At 36.5% G+C, this 22651-nt stretch overlaps 1 protein-coding gene across 7 annotated transcripts in view; it reads left to right on the top strand.

Annotated features, from left to right (window-relative positions):
- fhod1 (formin homology 2 domain containing 1) overlaps positions 1–22651 on the top strand; it is a 60383-nt gene that overhangs the window by 5305 nt on the left and 32427 nt on the right. For all 7 annotated transcript variants that reach the window (XM_067402340.1, XM_067402339.1, XM_067402338.1 and 4 more), the window contains exon 3: positions 4256–4320. In XM_067402340.1, coding sequence (XP_067258441.1) covers positions 4256–4320 — 65 coding nt within the window. The remainder of the gene's footprint in view (positions 1–4255; positions 4321–22651) is intronic.

Raw genomic sequence — 22651 nt, 5'->3', positions numbered from 1 at the left:
AGGGGACACCTTAGACTTATATTACATCTTGTAAAAACTGGTTCTAGGGCACCTTTAATAACATGGTCCATAGAATAAGTTAGAAACTTGTGTTTGTTTGTGATGGTACAGCTGCAACAATTCATGTCCTTTGGGATACTTGACTTAAAGGGTTAGTTCACCCAAAAATGATAATTAATTAATGATCATTAATTACTCCCCCACATGTCATCCCATCTTACGGGTTTGGGACGACATGTGTTGGAGTAATTAATTTTCAGAACACAAATTAAAATAATTTTGATGAAATCCAAGGGTTTCTGAACCACTCATAGGCAGCAACGTCATTGCATCTTTTGAGGTCCAGAAAGGTAGTAAAGATATCGTTAAAATAGTCCATGTGGCTGCAGTGGTTCAACCTTAATGTTATGAAGCGACAAAAATACTTTGTGTCCAAAAACAAACAAAAAACAAAAGCGAAACTATTCAACAATCTCTTCTCTTCCCTGTCATTATCCTTACGCAGGTGATGCAGTAAGCACAGTGAAGGCTTCAGTGTTTGCGTCCAAATGCCGGCACATGCGTGTGATGCTGATGCAAGAGTCGGCCAATAATGAGTCGGTGTTCTGACATAGAACCTGGAAACATTGAACGTAGACAACGTATGAGAATGACCCAGAAGAAAAGAGATTGTTAATTAAAGTCATTATTTTTGTTTTGTTTTTGCACACAAAAAGTATTCTTGTCGCTTCATAAAATTATGGTTGAACCACTGCAGTCACAGTGACGGTTTTATTGAGGTCTTTAGTACCTTTCTGGATCTTGAAAGGTTGATTTATATTGCTGTCTATGGACGAGAATATACCTCTCAGATTTCATCAAAATATCTTGTGTTCCGAGGTCTTACAGGTGTGGAACGACATGAGGGTGAGTAATTAATGACAGAATTTTATTTTTGGGTGAACTTAATGTTTATAAGGTTGTTTATTTTCTTTAATTATTTTTAAACCTGTAATCTTGTAATTTGTGTAAAACGGTGACACTGATTAATTTTCTTCTTTTGCTCTCTGTCTACCTCCAGCTCACTCTTTGTCTTTAGTGTAGGTGACATGCTCAACTTTTTTTAATCCAACCTTATTCCAGTATAAGATGTGAAACATAATTTTAGCCTTAAGGAGGGCAGAACAAAGTAAAATCAAGAACACTTCTATTATGTTTTTAGGTCTTTTGTCTCTACACATCCATCTATTTGTTCCTCGGACCGGATGGAACAGAATTGAAACAATGCTGCTGATTCTGTTATAGCCAGGAAATGCACGGATAACTCTATTCTGTCTGTTTGTTTAGTCTTTGACACTATAGCTGAGGAATTCCCCAGTTTGTTGTTTGTTTTGTAAAAACTAATGTTAACAATTACTAATTTCACCATGAATTTTTCTCTCAGAGCAGATAAATATCTGTTTGGTGTCTATTAGATCATAACTTTTGAATATTTGATTTCTCATTAAGGATATTTTTTACATTATTAAATGCTCAATCATGCAGATGAAATAAAATCTACATGGGTGTACACTGTGTAACGGTTTTTGGGATGTACCATGACACTTAAGAGGAATGGCAAAATGGCCCTATTTAACTCTCTATCATGGTAGTTTAATCAAGTGTTCACTGTAAACCCTAATGCTCAAAATACTTGGTTTGAGTAGGACAAACTTAAATTGAACAAATTAGTTCAGTTAAATTAACTGCTATGAGTATTTAGAACTTTCTTTTTCTTTTGAGTTCACAGCACTGACATATTTCAAGTAAACTGAAGTAAACTGTTTCATTGTTTTGAGTTGTATGAATTTATTTATTTTAGACTAACTTAAGTTTAACTGAAACTGGGCTGGTATTTCTATTTCCCAGCATGCTTTGCCCATTGCACACGAAAGGGAGAGTAAATACTAAAATTAAATGTTATATAATTTATTTTTTTTTATTTATTTATTTTTGCACAATATTAATGGTAAGGACGATTAAATAGTTATTAATGTTTTGTTATGCTAATTTAGAAGAGTTTATGTTAATGTGGGTTTTTGGAGAGTTACCATCATGGTGAAAAGTAGCGCATGTGGGTTGGAATGTGAGCAGGTAAGTTACATGTTTTAAGTTGCTGTAATCATTCAGTAAGTGCAATACCATGTTATTGTTAACATGTTAGCAAAATAACAAATTGGCTTTTTTTTTTTGTATCATCTAAGGGTTTACAGTGAAGTAACTCATTTGATTTGCAAGAATTCAAAATTGACTAAAGTTAACTAAATATTTTATGTTAATTGCTATCAAAATGTATGAGTTAGCTAACTCAGTACTTCAAGTTAGGAGCAATTAACATGCATGAGTACTACAAACCCTTGATAGTTACTCTACAAAAACTTTATTGTTCTGGTTACTTAAAATTGGGAACATCATAACCTAAAAAAAATTTGATTTAACTGATTACTGCAAATTTTTTGAGTTAGCCCAACTTATTCGGGTTTACAGTGGTGATGTTTAAGAAGAGCAATTATAAGTCATTTAATATATAAATTGCAGGCTGATTTATAAAGATGTTTGACACGTATTACAAATTAATAAACGTGCATTGGCTAAACCACAAACAATTGCTGAACTAAAAGCACTAATTCTTGATGCTTATTATTAATTTATACTCATGAAACTGTGCCAAACTTTTCTGTAGAAGGTCTGTGACCACCTGAATGTTCAGCCTTACCTAATTATAACAGGTATCAGTTTCACTAAATCATTTACTAGTGTTGCTTAGTAACACAGTTGTTGGACTCACCAAAAGACATGAGTGATTTCACACAGGCAGAGCCAGCATTTTCGGTGAGTGCGCTGACCACAGCTTAGACTGACAGTCTCAGAATACACTGAATAGAGCAAAAACACTGAACCACAGATCTGGAACTCTGAGTCAGCTCAAAAACTGAAGTACTGTATTGCATAACTTTGAATCTGTAATACTACTTATACTCCGGGGTGCTTTTTTCCCAGATTTGTTCAGCCTTGCTCTGGAGAGCCACTTTAGAACCAGAGTGCTGTGTTTCTAATTCGTAATTTGAAGGAAGTGTAAAAGCAAGTACACGCCATTCCACTCAAAAGCTTGGGGTCAGTTTTTTGGAAAGACGTTAATACTTTTATTTGATCAAAAGTGATAGTTTAAAAAAAAAAAAAAAAAATTTAAATAAATGCGGTTCTTTTGAACTTTCTACTAATCAAAGAAACCTGAAAAAAAAAAAAATTTACAGTGTAATTATACATTTAAGTATGTAGTAATATTTATTAATGACATGTACTTTACTATAGGGAATGGTTAGGAATAGGTTTTGGTCAGGGCAAGTTAATTATGCATGTAATATATAAGACTCTGAAGACTGGAGTAAAATTACATTTTAAAATATATTAATAGAAAGTTTTAAATGTAAATGATAGTACACAATATTATTATATTACTGAGCTCAAACATTTGAACATTACTGTATTTTATCAAGAGCTGATTCAACATGAGTTTAGTTTGTTTTAAGCTTAAGACCACTGCTAAATCTTGCAAAAATATTCCAAAAAGCAACTTAAAGGAGAACTACAGCAGCTGCTCTTCATGCCAGTGAAAATGCATTTTTTTTTTTTTTTTTTTTAATTGGGTGGTAATTTTTCTAAGGCCACAGTGTTCCCGTTTGTGGGTGCATGTGTTTAAAGCATACATGGTGTGTATGTATTTGTAAGCCAGCAAAACTGTAGCCGGAGCTCCTTCAGGTTCGCTGAGACTGGCAACAGGAAACGCGTCATTTAAAGCAGCTTGGAAAATAAAAGACCAATCTGGGGTGTGTGTGTGGCATATGTGCATGTTTGAGTGTCTTTGTAACTGGGTGTATGAACTACACAGAACATTGTGAAGAAAACGTAAGACTTGGAGCAGTCCATTTTTAGCCACGAACACTCTTGATGCATAGTTTCCATGCCTGTTTACTCTATCTTTCCATACCTTAATCCCTACCGACCCATATTCTCTCTTTCTGTCTCCAGTCGGCCTTCAGTAAAGCGTAAGTGTCTGCAACTGGAATAATAACATATTTTGAATATGTTTTAAATGTACTTTGCTCCATCTGCATTATTATTATTCAAGTATTGAAAGAATTCAGGTGAATAGAACTCCCCTAGAACACTAAGAAGCACAAACTGGTTGTGTATGTGGAAAGTTATTGAGTTTGATAAATTTTTCTTCTTTCTACAGAAAAGGCAAAAAGCCCATCTTGATTCTCCGTACGCAGCTCTCAGTGCGGGTTCATTCCATCCTAGGTAAGAGTATCTGCACAATAATATGCCTTGATGAACGTGACAGATTATTTGCATGCTCATTTCAGCATTTGTCTGTCTATTGCTGAGGTGGCAAGTACGTCATCCCTGGCTTTCCACTTTGGCTGTTGGTTTAGTTTGTCTTGGAGAAGGAAAAATGGGCCACGTTCTCGAGAAATGCTTAAATAATATTATCCCTGTTTGGTTTTCCCCTCAGTTGGGATCATTCCAACTATATCCTCAAAATCTTCAATGACACCTTCAGCGAGCTAGCCTCTCATTGTAACATGGATCTATTAAAGTAATGAACATAAGAGTGCCACACTTAAAGGGTTAGTTCACCCAAAAATTATAATTCTGTCTTCATTTACTCACCCTCATGTCGTTCCAATCCCGTAAGACTTTTGTTCTTCTTTGAAACAAAAATGAAGATATTTTAATGAAATCTGAGCGATTTCTGTCGCGCTATTGACAGTCTACGCAACTACCACTTTGACAGATCAAAAAAGTTCATAACGAGATCGTAAAACTAATCCATATGAATCAAGTGGTTTAGTCAATTTTCTGAAGAGACTTGATCACTTTATATGATGAACAGATTTAATTTAGGCTTTTATTCACACATAAATATTCTTGCGCACACATCAGTTGTGGTAAACGGAAGCTCAAGCATATTTGCCTGACATGCAAGAACCAGTGAGGTTCATTCTCGTGTTAGGCAGCACATTTGAGCTTCCGCAAGAACCAATTTTTGTTCTCGCACACACAGTTGAACTTCTGTTTATGTTCGCTGATCAATGGTTATATGTAAATAAGTCTAAATTAAATCTGTTCATCATGTAAAGTGATCAAGTCTCTTCAGAAAATTGACTAAACCACTCAATTCATAATAATATCTTCATTTGTGTTGATGAGTGAAAATCTTACAGGTTTGAATGGTATGAGGGTGAGTAATTATGACACAGGTTATTTTTTATTTATTTTTTATTGTAATCTTAAATGTCTTTAAGATGGCCTATAGGAAGCAAGTTCTGGTGTGTTTTTTTTTTTTTTTTTGTGACATGTTGGAAGAGTGAAGTAGTTTTCTAAAAGCTGGAATACACTACATGACTTTTGCCCAGATGTTTGTCCCAATTTGCATTCTGGACAAGTCAACGCTAGATGCCAAAAGTCAGAGCCAGTCTGCAGATTTTGGGCAATTGGAGTTGACGAGATGTGCTCGTTATTTTTTTTTTTTTTTTTTTTTTTTTTTTTTTTTAAATTTTAAGCTTCAGGCTATGAATTGGAGGATACCTAGAGAAAATCCAACATGTTCTTTTTGTCAAAGCTCTTTATCATTGAAGCATGTTTTATTAGATTGTGCTGGTTTTAACCCTGTGAGAAACCTTTTTTACTCAGTTTAACTCTTTAACTCTTTTGAAGAAATTTTTAACAAAGTAGACCAAACCAAATAGAGTTTTAAAGTTTAGCAAAAGTCAATTGTAACTACCTGATATAGTTTTACCATAAATGTTTTCTTGCCATGAAAATGGCGTTAAAAAGCGAACAAACATGCATCTCCTAGAAACACTGTGCATGTCTCTATGTGAGTTTGTCTTGTGTTTGGAATGTCTTACTGTAAGTCTGGTAGTGTTATTTTCAGTCATTTAGTGCATGACAAAGTTGGCAAGTGTACGGTACCTTGTGCTTTAATGTCTGTTCAGATTTTAAAGGTCATGTACATGTAATCCAACCTTAACTTGTGCAAGATGTGCTAACATTACGCCATAGCATATACAGTCAAACCAAAAATTATTCAGACATTTTTGATAGTGAGGACACTATAGTTCATTTATGTAAGTGAGGATAGCAAAATAAAGTAAACTGTGACGTTATACCCAAAAAATGTTCATACAGTGGACTACCAGTAAAATTGATAACAATTTGGGACCAAAAATTATTCAGACACTTTGACCTGACCATGATTTGCTTAAGTGTTATCTGACATAATTAAGATTTTTTTTTTCTGACACAGTTTAACTCTGAGATCTTGTCATATTTTATTACCATTTTTTTAAACTATAGTCAATAAACTGTATTAATGAATGAAATGTTCAAGGTGTCTGAATAAATTTTGTTTTGACTGGACATAGCACCAGCACTTGTGCATCTACTCTGATAATTAATCTGTTTGAGTAAATTAATATTTTGTGTGTTCATTTGTGCATTGGATATAATGGTGTATGATAACCGCAAAGGCAGTCCCAATATTTTTCGCACTTTCATTTATTTTTTGGTTTAGTAAAGAGCTTAGGGACAAAACATGCCATCTCTGCTCTAATTAAAGACTAACAGGAGCTTGACTAGACCTTGCTAGCATCAGAGTCCATAGTCCATTTTGGGCACCAGAGACTATTGCAAAAATGCACTCAGAATCCTATCCTATCCATTTAGTAACCATGGTAAATTCAATGAGGAAATAGACAGTAATACAGCCTGAAATAGGTCTTTTCAGTTTCAGTAATACATCCCCAGGTGTGTACTGTTAAATTAGTTTGTTTCCTCATGCTACTTTTTTCCAGCCCTATTAAATGCATCACCTTGAAAAGTATATTCTTTTAAAAGGGGGACATCAAAAATGTAATTTTTCCAGGATGTAGTTAGTTACCATTGTGAGGGTTCCTTCTCCACTCATACGTAGAAATTGCAGATTGAATGGCACCCAATCAATGTGGCCAAACCAGAATACACCAGTTTTAATCAACATGGCTATCTGCACTGCGAGGTCCTCAAGTTCCATGTGACGGTATAAACTTTACTTTACTTTGTTCACTTTTTATTATTAATTTTTTTTTTTTTTAAAGCAAATATAAAGAAAATATTTGAGGCTGTTATAAAAAAACATTTAAGGCTTTAGGCCAGTAGCCAGGGCATATAGTCACGCCCGTGCTATTAACTATGTACTTTCATTAGTATTGTGTGACAAAGTGAACAGATGAGTGAGTTCAAACAAGGAACCACCTGTCCCCCCTCATTCATGTCTTGACTTGTACTATATTATCCTGATTTATTTTTTTCTTCTGTGGGTGTGTGTGTGTGTGTGTGTGTGTTTGAGTGACACAAAGAGAGTAACATACTTAAAGACAGGACAGACCGGTCCCTGGAGTTTTTGGGTCACTGTATGGTATGCAACACTCAACTGGCTGTGATGGTCTGCTGTGTCTAATACATGAATCTGTGCTTTTGTGATCATGCACAATAGATAGATTTAGCAGTTTTGCATAGTAGATTTTTATTTCTAATCTACAACTGTCTTGTAATAACTGAAGTAATGCTGAGTCCTTACAGTTTGTAATTGTGTTGTCAGGAATTTCATATGGAATGTTTAGGAGTTCAGTCACAGTGCCTGATTGTTTTGATAGTGTCTCTGCATGGTGTTTTTCTTTCCAGATCTAAGATGTTTTCCCGTCCTTTGTTATATTCACTGCTTATTGCTTAAATATAAAAAAATATGAAATTCTTTACAATTTCCAGTTGTTTTTTTAAACTGGGAAAGTTATAATTGCATTTGGATCAATTTACATCATAGAGAACATCAATCCACCACAGAGCAATTGTAGTGTCTGGGCATACTTTCAGTTTGATTAATTGAGTCAAACTGTGCTCGCACTTTCACTCATTTGTTACAAACAAGTTACTAGGCTTCATTCCAGTGCTCGCTGTGACTACATGGTCACATGACTTTGGCTCTTGAACATGAGCCACCAGCGCTCTATTGATGCTTTCAGTGCCAACTGGCCCAGCCAATCAGATATGAGTAAAAATAGTGGCTGATTTTACTGAGATCCAGCATTTTAATGAAGCCATTATTATTAGTCATGGCTGTTTTATTTATTTATTTATTTATTTATTTTCTCTTGAAACTGGAAAGGGCTTGTCACTTTGCTAGTAATGTCTATAGAAATGGGTAATTTTTAGCCTGGGTGCCAGCCCGAACCCCGCCCACAACATTTTTTGGACGGGAAGTTCGGTCTGGACTCGATCCATTGTGGAGTAATTATGCTCGGCTCCCAGAAGGCCGAGCCAATCAAATTGCTAGGGCGGGCTTTAATCGATGATGGACAGGCTGTCTGCAGTTACGTAACCACCCACGTCATCAAAGAGCGCTTGGGTTGAATTGGTTTTCACCAACGATGACTGCAGCTGGAGAAGTAAGATGTTTAGATTCCGCTATCACGTCTGTAATAAAAGAAATCGACAGTGCATTGATTTTAAAAGACGAACAAAGAACCGCAATCAAGGAATTTGTTGATGGGAAAGATGTGTTTGCCGTCCTTCCAACGGGATTCGGCAAAAGTTTAAGTACAAGTTCAACATACGTCACTTACTGCGTTGCTCTGATTGGTTGTAGGTCTATCCAATTGAGTGCAGAGTTGTTGTTTTTTACTGGTTCGTTTAAGACACGCCCCATAATTCAAGTGCAATGGAGCAGTATCAGACTCACATTCTGCCTAGAATATGAGTATGACGAAGTCAGGCTAGGTAATTTTACATAGGCCCTGTTTACACCTGCGTTTTGGTCGATCGTATCACAAGTAGACGAGGGAGACACACATCCATTTCCACCTGGTATTTTAATCTGTCTCTTATATCCACTTTCAACCACTTCTGTCCTGATCTCTTAGAAGGGAGGGTCTATGGGCAGAAAAATGTATGGGCTTTTTCAGATCTATTGCAAGCTTGCGTGATTTACATATGAACGCGACCGGAGACAACAGAAAAACATACAGAGAGCATCGGCTTTCGTTTTTGCTCTGACAGCCGCAAGACCACTGCGAATGTGGAGAGTGCATTTTATAAATCAGGAATGGTGAGAGAACATTGTGCTTGGTACATTTTTCATCTTCAAATCAAACTTGGGTCTCCAGTAGGGATGTGCAACGATAAATCGTTTGCAAAATCAAAGTCTGTGTTTACGTAATATATGTGTGTGTTCTGTGGATAATAATTATGCATATATAAATACATACACATACATGTATAAATGTAAGAAATATATGCATGTTTAAATAAATATATATTTATATATATTTTATATTAAATATAAATATATATGATATATAAATCTAACATTTTTTTCTTAAATGTTATACATGTATAAATATTAGACTTGTGCCGATATTCAAATTTCAGTCAGAGTTGTTTTTGTTTTATTACAAAAAGAGTTCTTAAACCTGTTAAACTATGACAAAAATGGTTTTCCAACTTATTTTAATATCGTAATAATACCGTATACCGTGATAAAAGCATCATCAATTAATCACAAGATGAAAATTTGATACCGTCACATGCCTAATAAATATACATGTATATATTTTTACATTTATGTGTCTGTATTTATATATACATAATTATTATACACAGAACACACACATATTACGTAAACACAGACTTTTATTTTGCAAATGATTAATCACGATTAAACATTGCACATCCATAGTCTCCAGCCAACAAAGTTTTAATCCCATTTGGCTAGCGAGCTTCCCATAATGTTTGTCTTTTTGGGTGTTCAAACACATTTGCCCTCAGGGGAGTTTACACTATGAAAGCAATCTGGTTGAATGCATTTTCAACTACCTCTGGAAGTGGTTGAAAGTGGACAACCTTAAAACCTTTTAGACACCTTTTAAGATTTAGCGTTGTCCACTTGGTATTATGATGCGTTTTGGTCGATTTAGATTACAAGTGTAAACAGGGCCATAGGGCCATTTGACTTCAAAGTAATGCATGATCTTGAAGCAAAACTATGCATATGAAAAGGTCTTTATGTTGCATATGCTGCTCCTCCTCCAGTGATGTTTTTTAAATGATTCTTGGCTAAATCACAGCTTGCTTTTCCACTTTTACATAATTCACTTTTTGTGAATTAGTGTGAATTGGACTTTCTTGGGGAATTTTTGTTACAGTATGTTCATCATACTCCTGATCTCCAGCAAGTTCTCTCATTTTCTGTGTCAGAACTCTGTGTTCCTTTCCATTCAGATTCAGATGTGTCCTCTGTTGCTCTCTGGTACAGACATAATTTATGGAAATGTAAGAAACTGCTGAGTTAGTTACTGGGTATCTGAAGGAGTTTGTAAAATATTCTTTCAGAATAAAAGGACTACTGCCTTTGCAATTTATAACTCAACAGAGGCTTATCATTATCTAATGCACACATTGTGTCTCAAATAAGTGCTAAACTTTACTTAAAGTTGCAACATCAGCAGCTAATTAAAAGTGCAAGTTTCCTTTAAATGCAATCTTTGTCTGTTTTATAATGTGATTTTAGAAGGTTAAAATCTAAAGACATCTAAGAAATCAATTTTAAATGAGTAAAAATTATTTAAAAAAATCTTTATTATAAATTTATGCTTAATCCTTATCAATCACTAAAAAATGGAAAAGTCATAGGGCCTTCTAATATTGCTGTGGATAAATGGGGGGGGGTCACCACTGCTTTAGATGAACCTTTTTGGATTTCTGGTTTCAGACAAAATATGCAGATGTTTAGTGTTTGATAAACTATGTGTAATATTGGAGCAGCAGTACTAAGTGAATAGATTTTGATGTCCATCCAAATTAAAAACAATAATTAGTGTCATTTGCTTTACTTTATATTTTATTCAAATCGGTCAAAATGAACACTTTTGAGAAAGCTATAGCCTGTAAGCTCAGAAAAAGGCTGTGGAGTGTTTTTTTTTTTTTAAAGTGTTTCCCAAGTAATTCTCTGTAGGAGGAACAGTGTCATTTAAATTGGCCAACAGGAAATGCCATGCTGCAGATAGGTCATCCCCAAGGCCTCAGGCTTCTATTTCTTACTCTGTTTATGTGAGACTGGTCAGCAGCACATACTGTTCAAATTTTAGCAAAGCCAACCATACGTCTGTCATTAGCATCCATTCTCTAACACCTCTAGATCCCTCTCCCTTGCACATACACGTGAACATGACCCACAGGTCATAGTCAAATAAACATTTTATGTAATCTCTTTAAGTGATGTTTCAAACCTTGAAGTGTACTACAATGTTCCAAAACAGGACAGCGGTGTTTATTTTTAATTTGGTGCCACCCTGCACACTGTAAAAATACATCTAAAATCTCCTCTCATATCTACAGCTAAATATTTAACCCTCTCTAGCTCACAGAAGAAGCACAGTGTCTTCTGGATCTAACTAAACTGTTGTTAGCTGATCTGCTTCAAATCCCCGTGTCTCCATACTGCAGTCTTCACACAGTCATGAAAAAACCTGGAATTATCAGGGAAATTCCAGACCTGGAAAATTAGTTCAATCTTGATGGAATCTTCTTAGACATTTCTAATATGATATATTTTTTATAATATCTTGTATAATATCTATATATAATATGATATAATATATTTTTGGTACACTTAAAAACAGTAGTGAACCCAAAAATGACTTTAAACTGTGAGGTACAAAAGAAGATACTTTGAAAAATGTCCCTGTTTATTTGTTTGTTTGTTTGTTTTGGTTTTGTCCATACAATGAAAGTCAGTGGGGGTCCATTGTTGTGCTGGACCCAATGGATATTAAATGGATGAAAAATGTTTGAAGCATTCATAAAAAATCTTCAAAGAATGAGGATGAATAAATGAGATTCAATTTTGGGTGAAAAATCCCTTTAACTCTTCTCAGGAAATGAGTGTGTCAAAAGATTCAGGAACCCTGATATCAAAGGCAAACTTTAAGCCCGTCTCTGATTCCTGCAAGTCAGCTGCTCGTGTTCAAACTTGTTGGCTCTCACATTGTGTGCTCTGAAAGAAAACGTTATAATCTGGGGCTCTTATAAGTTTCATTGCTCCAAATGTCCTTTCCATTGAACTGACTTCACTGTAGCAGTTCATAAATAGACATTGACTTTAAGGCTAACGTCAGGGGCAGAGTTTACGTATGGCAGTTGCCATACTCTGGCATTCAGACAAAACGGGGGAAATGAACAGCTCATGATGCTGTTCGTTAGTTCTTTTGCTTTGGCAGAAAACAATCAAATCACAGCCAATCAGAAGAGTGTGTGGGCGGTCTTCTCTGCAAGCTCACTGCATTCACAATGAAATAGATACATTATCACATTCATAAATCTTACATCATTTTAACATGATTAAAAAAACTTACTGACTGAAACTATAGAATACACTTGTTTGTTCAGCTTGAGTTGACGGTTTGAACATTTGTTGTTTCCTTTCATTTATTTTCAAGATCTGAGGTGAATAAGCCCATCCATTGTTGCTTTCAGTATGTCTATAAAGGTTATGAAAAATATTGAAACTCACATTAAATTGTTTTTACATTTAAATAAAGCACATAATCAGCACCTGGGATTATCAGTGTCATACTTTGTATGTTGTTCCAGCTGCAACGCCGCAGAAATAGAAACTGTTTGTAAAATAGAATCATTGTGAATCGCTGTTGCGGCTGCTTGGGTCATGGTGTATGCTTGGGGTTGTTTCAGATTTTGCATTGACTTCGTATTGTTGTAAAAGTCTGTACTTGTCTGTGGACATTCTTTGTATGGTTGATTTTGTCCACATTTTGTTTAGATATAATTGGGAATGTCGTTGTTGTATGGCCAGAAGGAATCATGCCATATCCTAGGTTTTTGTGAATCCCCACCACTGGTTAATGTATGTATAATCTCAATTGGATGGGAAAAAAAAAAAATATTTTTGGGGGGTTAAATTTAAGTATTATTCACCCCAGACTCTTACACCCCCACCCCCTCCATTGCTCCTAGCTGGTTTTCCTGGCATGGTTGGCAATTGTTTGGTCCACAGGGATATGAGGGTGGTTTAGCTGGAGTCTATTTATAAAATGTTTCTGTGTATAGATACAATTCTGTATTACACTGTTCCACATTCAATTTTTGTTATTTTATTTTTTTCCCCATCAGGCTAATCAAAAGCTAATGTGCCAATGCATGTTCTGTGGGTTACCTAAGTCTGCAAAACCCTGGAACATTTTTCCATGATGCTGCAAATCCAATTTTAGCTCCCCGTCTCATTTTTCTCCACTCTGTGCCCATGTCGTTTTATGACCATTAAAGCCTCATCTCTCTCTCTGTGACATCTTTTCTTGTGTTCCTCATCCAATTGACAGACTCTATCTAAAGCATCACTCTCACCCCTGAAGCATTTCACATCCCTTTGTTGGCATCTCTCTGGGGACTCCTCATACCCTTGGTGACTCATTTGGATCACAAGCTTCCCTAGTGAAATTCTTCCATAATACTCAGTTGCTGTTGTCATACTATTTTTGCGAGCCGGTGCTGGTGTCCAATCTGGATCAGGGTTTGGCAGGAATGAGTCAGGTGGATGTAATGTCAGCCATTAGCACAGGAAATCCTGCAAATGTAAGAGTGTACCTTTCCCAAACTTTGTATCCGTGCTCTTTGACCTAAAATATTTAAGTTAATAATTATATTGTTAACACATTCTTACGTTCAGTTTTCGGACATTGCTTAATGGCTCAGTGGCATGCAAGTAAACAAATAAAACATTTTATCCTTTTTATTAAGTGTTTTATTTGTTTTATTAAAAAAAAAAAAATTGATTAGTTTTCCTTAATTTACTAGCTTTTTATCAAGTCACAAACTCCAGTTTGGGAATCCCTGATCTGGGTTTCCACATGCATGTTTCACAATTTTGGTTGGTTGTGTTGGTTGGTTGGTTTGAATAATTGATTAAAGATGATGTGAAATATTGTGAATTTTCAACTGTTATGCATCTATCACTCTCTTTGATGTGAGAGAGTGGAAACGCATGCCCAAATGGTCAAAACATAACATATAAACTGATGGGACCAGATTGTTTTTTTTTACCAAAAATAGGCCATTCCAGGACGACAGTTTTTAATACTAGGAGAAGATCCACCAAAATTCTTTGTCAAAACTCTTTATCATTGAAAAGCATGTTTTATTAGGTTTTTCAAGGGGTTAATACCAGCACAATCTGTTTTATTCAGTTAAATCTTTTGAATAAGTTTTTAACAAAGTAAACCAAATATAGTTTGAGTTTTTAGCAAAAATAAATTGTAAACGCCTGATAGTTTTATCATAAATTCTCACTATGAAAATAGCCACAGAAGCTGGCATGGCGTTAAAAATACAAATAAACAATCACATACAGATTTTGACTCATGTGAAACTCCAGAACATCCACCACAGCCTAGCACATAAATGTTTATGCAGATTGAGAGTTTGTGCAGTAGACACTCAACAAGAATGTATAATTCACAGTTTTGTGGATATTTCAGTGAATAATTGTTTCGAAAATTGATTTGTAGATATGTTTTCCTGTAGCTAGCATGATGCTAGCAAAACACCAAAATAATGGGTTAGCAAGCAAGTCGCTAAGCAAGTCGCTTTGGATAAAATGTCTGCCAAATGCATAAATTAATGTACAGTGGGGCAAAAAAGTATTTAGTCAGCCACCAATTGTGCAAGTTCTCCCACTTAAAAAGATGAGAGAGGCCTGTAATTTTCATCATGGGTACATTTCAACTATGAGAGACAAAATGAGAAAAAAAAATCCAGAAAATCACATTGTCTGATTTTTAAAGAATTTATTTGTAAATTATGGTGGAAAAGTATTTGGTCAATAACAAAATACTTTGTTATATACCCTTTGTTGGCAATGACAGAGGTCAAACGTTTTCTGTAAGTCTCCACAAGGTTTTTACACACTGTTGCTGGTAGTTTGGCCCATTCCTCCATGCAGATCTCCTCTAGAGCAGTGATGTTTTGGGGCTGTCGCTGGGCAACACGGATTTTCAACTCCCTCCAAAGATTTTCTATGGGGTTGAGATCTGGAGACTGGCTAGGCCACTCCAGGACCTGGAAATGCTTCTTACGAAGCCACTCCTTCGTTGCCCGGGCGGTGTGTTTGGGATCATTGTCGTGCTGAAAGACCCAGCCACGTTTCATCTTCAATGCCCTTGCTGATGGAAGGAGGTTTTCACTCAAAATCTCACGATACATGGCCCCATTCATTCTTTCCTTTACACGGATCAGTCGTCCTGGTCCCTTTGCAGAAAAACAGCCCCAAAGCATGATGTTTCCACCCCCATGCTTCACAGTAGGTATAGTGTTCTTTGGATGCAACTCAGCATTCTTTCTCCTCCAAACACGACAAGTTGAGTTTTTACCAAAAAGTTCTATTTTGGTTTCATCTGACCATAAGACATTCTCCCAATCCTCTTCTGGATCATCCAAATGCTCTCTAGCAAACTTCAGACGGGCCCGGACATGTACTGGCTTAAGCAGGGGGACACGTCTGGCACTGCAGGATTTGAGTCCCTGGTGGCGTAGTATGTTACTGATGGTAGCCTTTGTTACTTTGGTCCCAGCTCTCTGCAGGTCATTCACTAGGTCCCCCCGTGTGGTTCTGGGATTTTTGCTCACTGTTCTTGTGATCATTTTGACCCCACGGGGTGAGATCTTGCGTGGAGCCCCAGATCGAGGGAGATTATCAGTGGTCTTGTAGGTCTTCCATTTTCGAATAATTGCTCCCACAGTTGATTTCTTCACACCAAGCTGCTTACCTATTGCAGATTCAGTCTTCCCAGCCTGGTGCAGGTCTACAATTTTGTTTCTGGTGTCCTTTGAGAGCTCTTTGGTCTTGGCCATAGTGGAGTTTAGAGTCTGACTGTTTGAGGTTGTGGACAGGTGTCTTTTGTACTGATAACGAGTTAAAACAGGTGCCATTAATACAGGTAACGAGTGGAGGACAGAGGAGCCTCTTAAAGAAGAAGTTACAGGTCTGTAAGAGCCAGAAATCTTGCTTTTTTGTAGGTGACCAAATACTTATTTTCCACCATAATTTGCAAATAAATTCTTTAAAAATCAGACAATGTGATTTTCTGGATTTTTTTTCTCATTTTGTCTCTCATAGTTGAAATGTACCTATGATGAAAATTACAGGCCTCTCTCATCTTTTTAAGTGGGAGAACTTGCACAATTGGTGGCTGACTAAATACTTTTTTGCCCCACTGTAAATGTTAGGGGGAAAAAAAGCCTGCAAACATTGGACCATTAAGCAAATCATGTCAAACTGAAAAGCAATCCTTTTTTTTTAAGTTATTTGTGCTTTTCTTTCCACCCTCTCACTTTGTGTAAGGTGCCAGGCACACTTGGCTGTTGTCACTAGTTCAGTAATGGGGATCCTTATCACCAAATGAATGTATTGGCACCAGTGACAGAATCATTTCATGCTGTGGTGCTCTTGGCTCAACATTAACAGCAGCCCTTTGACCAAATAAGTTCTGTAAATAGGGCTTTTTATTAGTAGAACATGTGTTGTGTTATTTTAAAGAGATGAGAACATTATGGACACAATGAAATATTTAGTCCCCAGACTATCCCTATATACTATGTATAGTGGTTACAATCATGACCTTTCTTGTTTTTAGTTTTTAGTTTTGTTTTTTGTCTGCTCACACCTGGCATCAGTTTTAAGCCATTAGCGTTTCATCCACTGATTTTAGGGCATGTACGTTGTTGCTCTAAATAACAGAGGAGGCCAAGATCCTTACTGCAATAAGTTGGGTTTGAAGTCACAGAAGGCAATGAGTGATACAGATCTGTTCATGTGAACTTAAGTGGACACAGATACCCAGCAACAGCACAGCTCTCTGGCTGGTGGACAAAGATGTCAATGCACAAAATACTTATTTACAGAGCCCTAAGCTTAACACATGATGTTGATAATGTGACAGTTGAATCAGCTGGGTATAAGGCAGTCATTTAACATGCTGTCATTTAATCATAGTAAACTTTCCCAGTTTAGCGACCATTGTAATTGTCAGGAATCAGTAACTATTAACAAAGTTTAAAGTTTAATCCTATGAATTTCGGTTGTCCTGTAGCTGATGTCTCTTATTGAACGGAGCATAATTTGCTTTTTTGGTCTCATTTACTGATGATGTCTTGAACATGGTTGTAGATTCTGGGAATAATTTAGATTACTCTTTTTGGCAGTGTGCTCTGTGCATGCTTTCTATTGATGCAGATCAAAAAAGAGAGAGTGTTTTTCTAGTTTGCCCGTATAAGGCTATACAGGATCTTTAAATATGCTGCAATCAGGTAACCAAAAGCTATTAAATGTCTAACCTACAACCTTTTTGTTGTGGCACTGCTAAAAGGGACCCATAACCGGTCTTCACAGGCTCATTAAAACTCTCCATTGAAAACCTTCACACCTGTCATTTTTAGTGACACTGCCAATGTGCAATTCTTTTGTCCATATAGGCATGCAGTAGGAGTTTATTTGGTTAACTGGAGTTAAGATGGCATGTGCGAATGGGACGAACAGAGAGTTTCTGTACAGCCATTGTTTTGACCTGCCCTGGGTTGGAAGCTTTTTTTCAGATGTTCAGGTTTAGTTTACACTCTCACTATTAAAACCATAACCTTCACAAAAACTGAGAGTGAATATGTAGCAATATCCTGTTTTAAAGGCCTACATCACTTTCTATTCTTACCTTCTTATGGAATAGCGCAGTATAAGGAAGCACTGCTCACAGCATATCAACTTTCAGAGGAACAGGCCCTGAGAAAATATATAAATGGGGGTTAACTGAGGTAGAAGTTTATTTTCATGGTCTTGCCAGACTGCCATTGAGAATAACACTGATGTGTTTGGCAAGAAATGCTGTAGTGGTTTAGCTTCATTCAAATATCAAACCAGCTGTAACCTGTAGAGAACTTTTGTTATGCTATATTCAAATTTTTTTGGTTGATCTTTCTTTGTGTTAAGTCTCCTAACAAGTGCTTAACCTGATTTGAAAAGATAATTGGCATAGTAAAACTAGGCCCATCTGTGGAAGCAAATGAATCATGTAGTTGCAGCATGAAGCACTCGTTGTCTGATTGTTTTCCTCTGATTGCCCAATCTAGAGGGAACCAAAAGTAACATATTTGTTTAGTAGTGTGTATTTAAAGTTTTGTTTTATTTTATTATTTTAAAGAAGTCTCTTATGCTCATCAAGGCTGCATATTATTTTGATCAAAATACAGTAAAAACGGTAATATTTACAAATAACTGTAACTTTGTCACGATCACCAGTGAGAGTGCCCTATCAGCCACTAGAGGGCACTCCATCCCGGACTCTCATTTCCACCCATTGCATTCACTACATTACCCATAACGCACTGCCGGACTCATTGTCTCATGATCACTTCATTACACACACCTGTTTTGTATTATGTTTTTAGTGTCTGTCTATTTATACTGAGTTGTTTCTGTCCTTGGTTGTGGTTTATTGTATTGTTACGTGCACCGTTTTGTTTCTCTGGCTTTGTGTTATGTGGACTGGATATTTTGGATTTTGACCCTTGCCTGCCTTTGGATTAACCTTTCTGGATTCCCCAATAAATACTTATGCTGCAACTGGATCTCAACGGTGCACGTAACAATACAATAAACCACAACCAAGGACAGAAACAACTCAGTATAAATAGACACACTAAAAACATAATACAAAACAGGTGTGTGTAATGAAGTGATCATGAGACAATGAGTCCGGCAGTGCGTTATGGGTAATGTAGTGAATGCAATGGGTGGAAATGAGAGTCCGGGATGGAGTGCCCTCTAGTCGCTGATAGGGCACTCTCACTGGTGATCGTGACAAACTTGTGATGAGAAAACCTGTCTTCAGTGTCACATGATCCTTCTGAAATCATTCTAATAAGCTGATGTGGTGCTCAATAAACATTCCTTACTATAATCAATGTTGAAAATCATTATCAGTGTTGTGCTGCTTATTTTTGTGAAAACCATGATGCATCTTTTTAAGGATCTTTTAAATATAAAGTCCAAAAGGACAGGATTTATTTGAAATTTAAATCTTTTGTAACATTATAAATAGGGATGTCCAGATCCGATCACATGATCGGAAATCGGGCCCGATCATGTGGTTTCAGACTCGATCGGAATCGGACATTACCTCCCGATCAGGACTCGGATATATATGTATTAGGGGTGCAACGGTTCTCCACTTACGCACTTGCACTGCGGTCCATCTCGAATGACGACGCATCTATTGGTTAATATGGTTTGTTTAAAATAGCAACGTGGAATACAGACAGAGTTCAGATAATGTATGTTTCAGTCGATGGATGCACAAAACGTTACAACAACGATAATCAGAAAGCGTGGACAAAACAGTCACTCTTTGTAAACTGTTAACTGCGAGTGCCGTCTGCTCTAATGTCCAGTCATTTACGCCGTCATCACCCGGGTGTTGACACACGTTGCTGTCTGTATTTAAACTAACTCTTTTAAGCCTTGCTGATTTAAACCTTAAAGAACAAGACGCGAAAGAGAACTCGCGCGCGCTGTGAGAAGATTTGAACAAGACGCTTATTCCAGTCAGCGCGCAAATACTGAGTTCTCTTTCAAGTCTTGCGCTTCAGCGGACAAATTCATACAAAAATTATGTCAACATGCCCGTCCTAGTGAGTATCCTAGCAAACATAGTCGGTTATGTCTTAAGTGAACGTATATTAGTCGAGAAAGACAGCGCATGTGGAACAGTATATGTAGTGGATCGTGCATGTCTTAAAGGGAAAACAACTATTCCTGCTGCCTGTATTTAATGTTAAATCAAACAACAAACAACAAAGAAATCACTCACTGCTCTTGACTGAATAGTTTTTGTAACTTCAATAATGATTAATCTTTATTTATTTTATACAGTAAAGATAATATGCAGTGATATTTTATATTTGATTACTATTTGAAAACCGAATACCTGAAAAACCTGAAAAGCATCCTGGATCTGTTTTTTCGCTCTTCTTTATTCTTTATGTAGGCTATTAAGTATCGGATCGGGACTCGGTATCGGCAGATACTCAAAATCAAATGACTCGGACTCGGACTCGAGGGCAAAAAAACTTGATCGGGACATCCCTAATTATAAATGTCTTTACTGTCAATCAACGTGTCCTTGCTTAAGTATTAATTTCTTTAAAAATCGTACTTCTCTTACTGAAAATAAAGTAGGAAAAAGTGAAAATCCCTTTTTGGGATTTCATCTAGCATCTTTCATCTAGCCTCGATTACAGCTGATTGGACCGTTATTGAGGTGACTTGCAGCATTATGGCTTCCAGTGTAGACACTGTGAATGTTGATCAGTTAATGTCATTGTCTTTGCAAATGTCTGATCCCACTGACCTAAATTAGTAGTGCTCTGTGTTTTCTGGCCGTTGTGTTCAGAGTGCTGTCTGTTAATCTTCCCTTGTGTCAGTCTTCCTACGTTTCCGTTTCCTGCCCATAATGGCTTCCTGTGCTGAAACCCTCATACAATAGGCTTGACTCCTGGAGCGTCCTTTTGTCACAGTACTGCAGGACTGCCTGCCTAATATAACATATCTGGAGGAATTCTTCCCATTATGCTGATCTCAAATCTTTTACTCAGCCCAGGGTAAACTGACAGGATGAACGTTACTTAAAGGGTTAGTTCACCCAAAAATGAAAATTCTGTCATTAAAGGTGCGTTCACGCGGCCTCGTAATTCCTGTTGTTACGAGATTCCTGCTTGTAAAATGCGTTCACGTCCTCGTAAAGCTCGTAATTACAGCTTGTAAGCTGGAAGTTTTCTGAAAGCTCCCACATGTACCACGTGGCCGCTGTACCACCTGACCGCTGTAGATTGATTTATTAGGCGTTGATAGTGGTGCCATGGAAACGCATAATTCCCAGTCCAAGGACCAAAAGGACGTGAACAGCTCCAAAATATAACGTCACGTGTTGTCATTTCAAGATTCCGGTAAATACAAGGTGACGTGAATGCAGCTTAATTACTTACCCTGATGTCGTTCCACACCTGTAAGACCTTCGGAGCAAGAGATATTTTTGATAAAATCCGAGAGGTGTTTTTTATTTTTTTTTTTTATTTTTTATCTCCCATAGAAAGGAACGTAATGCACATCCTGATATTGCTGATTTAGATGTGTTCCTGGGTCAACATATTTTGTTGATCCTGGAACAACATTCCAGTCTGAAAATTTAGTCTAAACCATATTCCTAACCCTACCTATAAGTTATCACAAAAATCAGAGGGAAAAGATAGATGAATAACACTTACGTAGAAGCACCAATTCATGATTTTAAGCCTAAACTTGACATAATCTGTAAAATTGTCCCTCAAATTTGATTGGTTGATTTGAATGTTGTTCCAGGATCAACAAAGATGTTGACACAGGAACATGTTGAACTCAGCAAAATCAGGTTATGCGCAACATAATTACTGTCATTCAAGGTCCAGAAACATAGTAAAAACATCCTTAAAATAGTCAACATGACTACAGTGGTTCAACCTTAATGTTATAAAGTGAAGAGAATATTTTTGTCGCAAAAACAAAACAAAAATAACGACTTGATTAAACAAATTCCTCTCTCTTATGTCCAGCGCTTCCAGGTTCTACATCTGAACTCCGGCTCATTATTGGCCAGTATCGTGCATCAGCAAGCACACACATGTGTCGTGCTGCTGACGTGAACAGCGCCGGCCAATACTGAGTCAGCTTTCTGACAAAGAACCTGGAAGCGCTCGATTTAAACAGCATAGCAACAAGACAGGAGAGAGAAGATATTGTTGAATAAAGTTTTTTTTTTATTTTATTCTCATCGCTTCATAACATTAAGTTTGAACCACTCACGGTGACTATTATAACAATGTTTTTACTACTTTTCTGGACCTTGAATGACTAATTACATTGCTTTCTATTAGAGATAAAAAAAATAAATAAAAAAAAACTGTTTTAATTTGTGTTCTGAAGATGAACGAAGGTCTTACGGGTGTGGAACGACATGAGGGTAAGTAATTAATAACAAATTCATTTTTATGTGAACTAACCCTTTAAATCGAATTATCTCAAAGCCCCCATCTAAACAATGTTCTTGAACTGATTCTGCTGTGTGAAAATCACTAATTTCTTTGCCTAAAAGTTTAACCGTAGAGACATTGCAAATATCTTGTACTTGTCTTGAGTTGGAGCAGTAAATGCAGAAACAAAGGAAGAGGCCATGTGTAGATAATCTCATTCAGTGTGATGTGAAGAATGTGCCAAGTCACAGTTTTTCTCAAGGATTCTGTGTCCTCTGTCATATTTGGTTTTGTCACTCACTTATCCTCAGATGAACTTAGAATTCACCTGTTCAATTGGCCTGTTTTCTTTCTATATTCACTTTTTTTTTTTATGATATAGTAAAATAATTACAGTTCATCTTAAGAACCAGTTTGTGAACATTAATATTTTTAAAATCATTCCGTTTACAATTTCGGATATGTTTTCTTA

The sequence above is a fragment of the Chanodichthys erythropterus genome, chromosome 11 (genome assembly GCF_024489055.1).
Source record: "Chanodichthys erythropterus isolate Z2021 chromosome 11, ASM2448905v1, whole genome shotgun sequence".
NCBI classification, from domain to species: domain Eukaryota; kingdom Metazoa; phylum Chordata; class Actinopteri; order Cypriniformes; family Xenocyprididae; genus Chanodichthys; species Chanodichthys erythropterus.
This window is presented reverse-complemented; position numbering and strand designations above follow the sequence as displayed.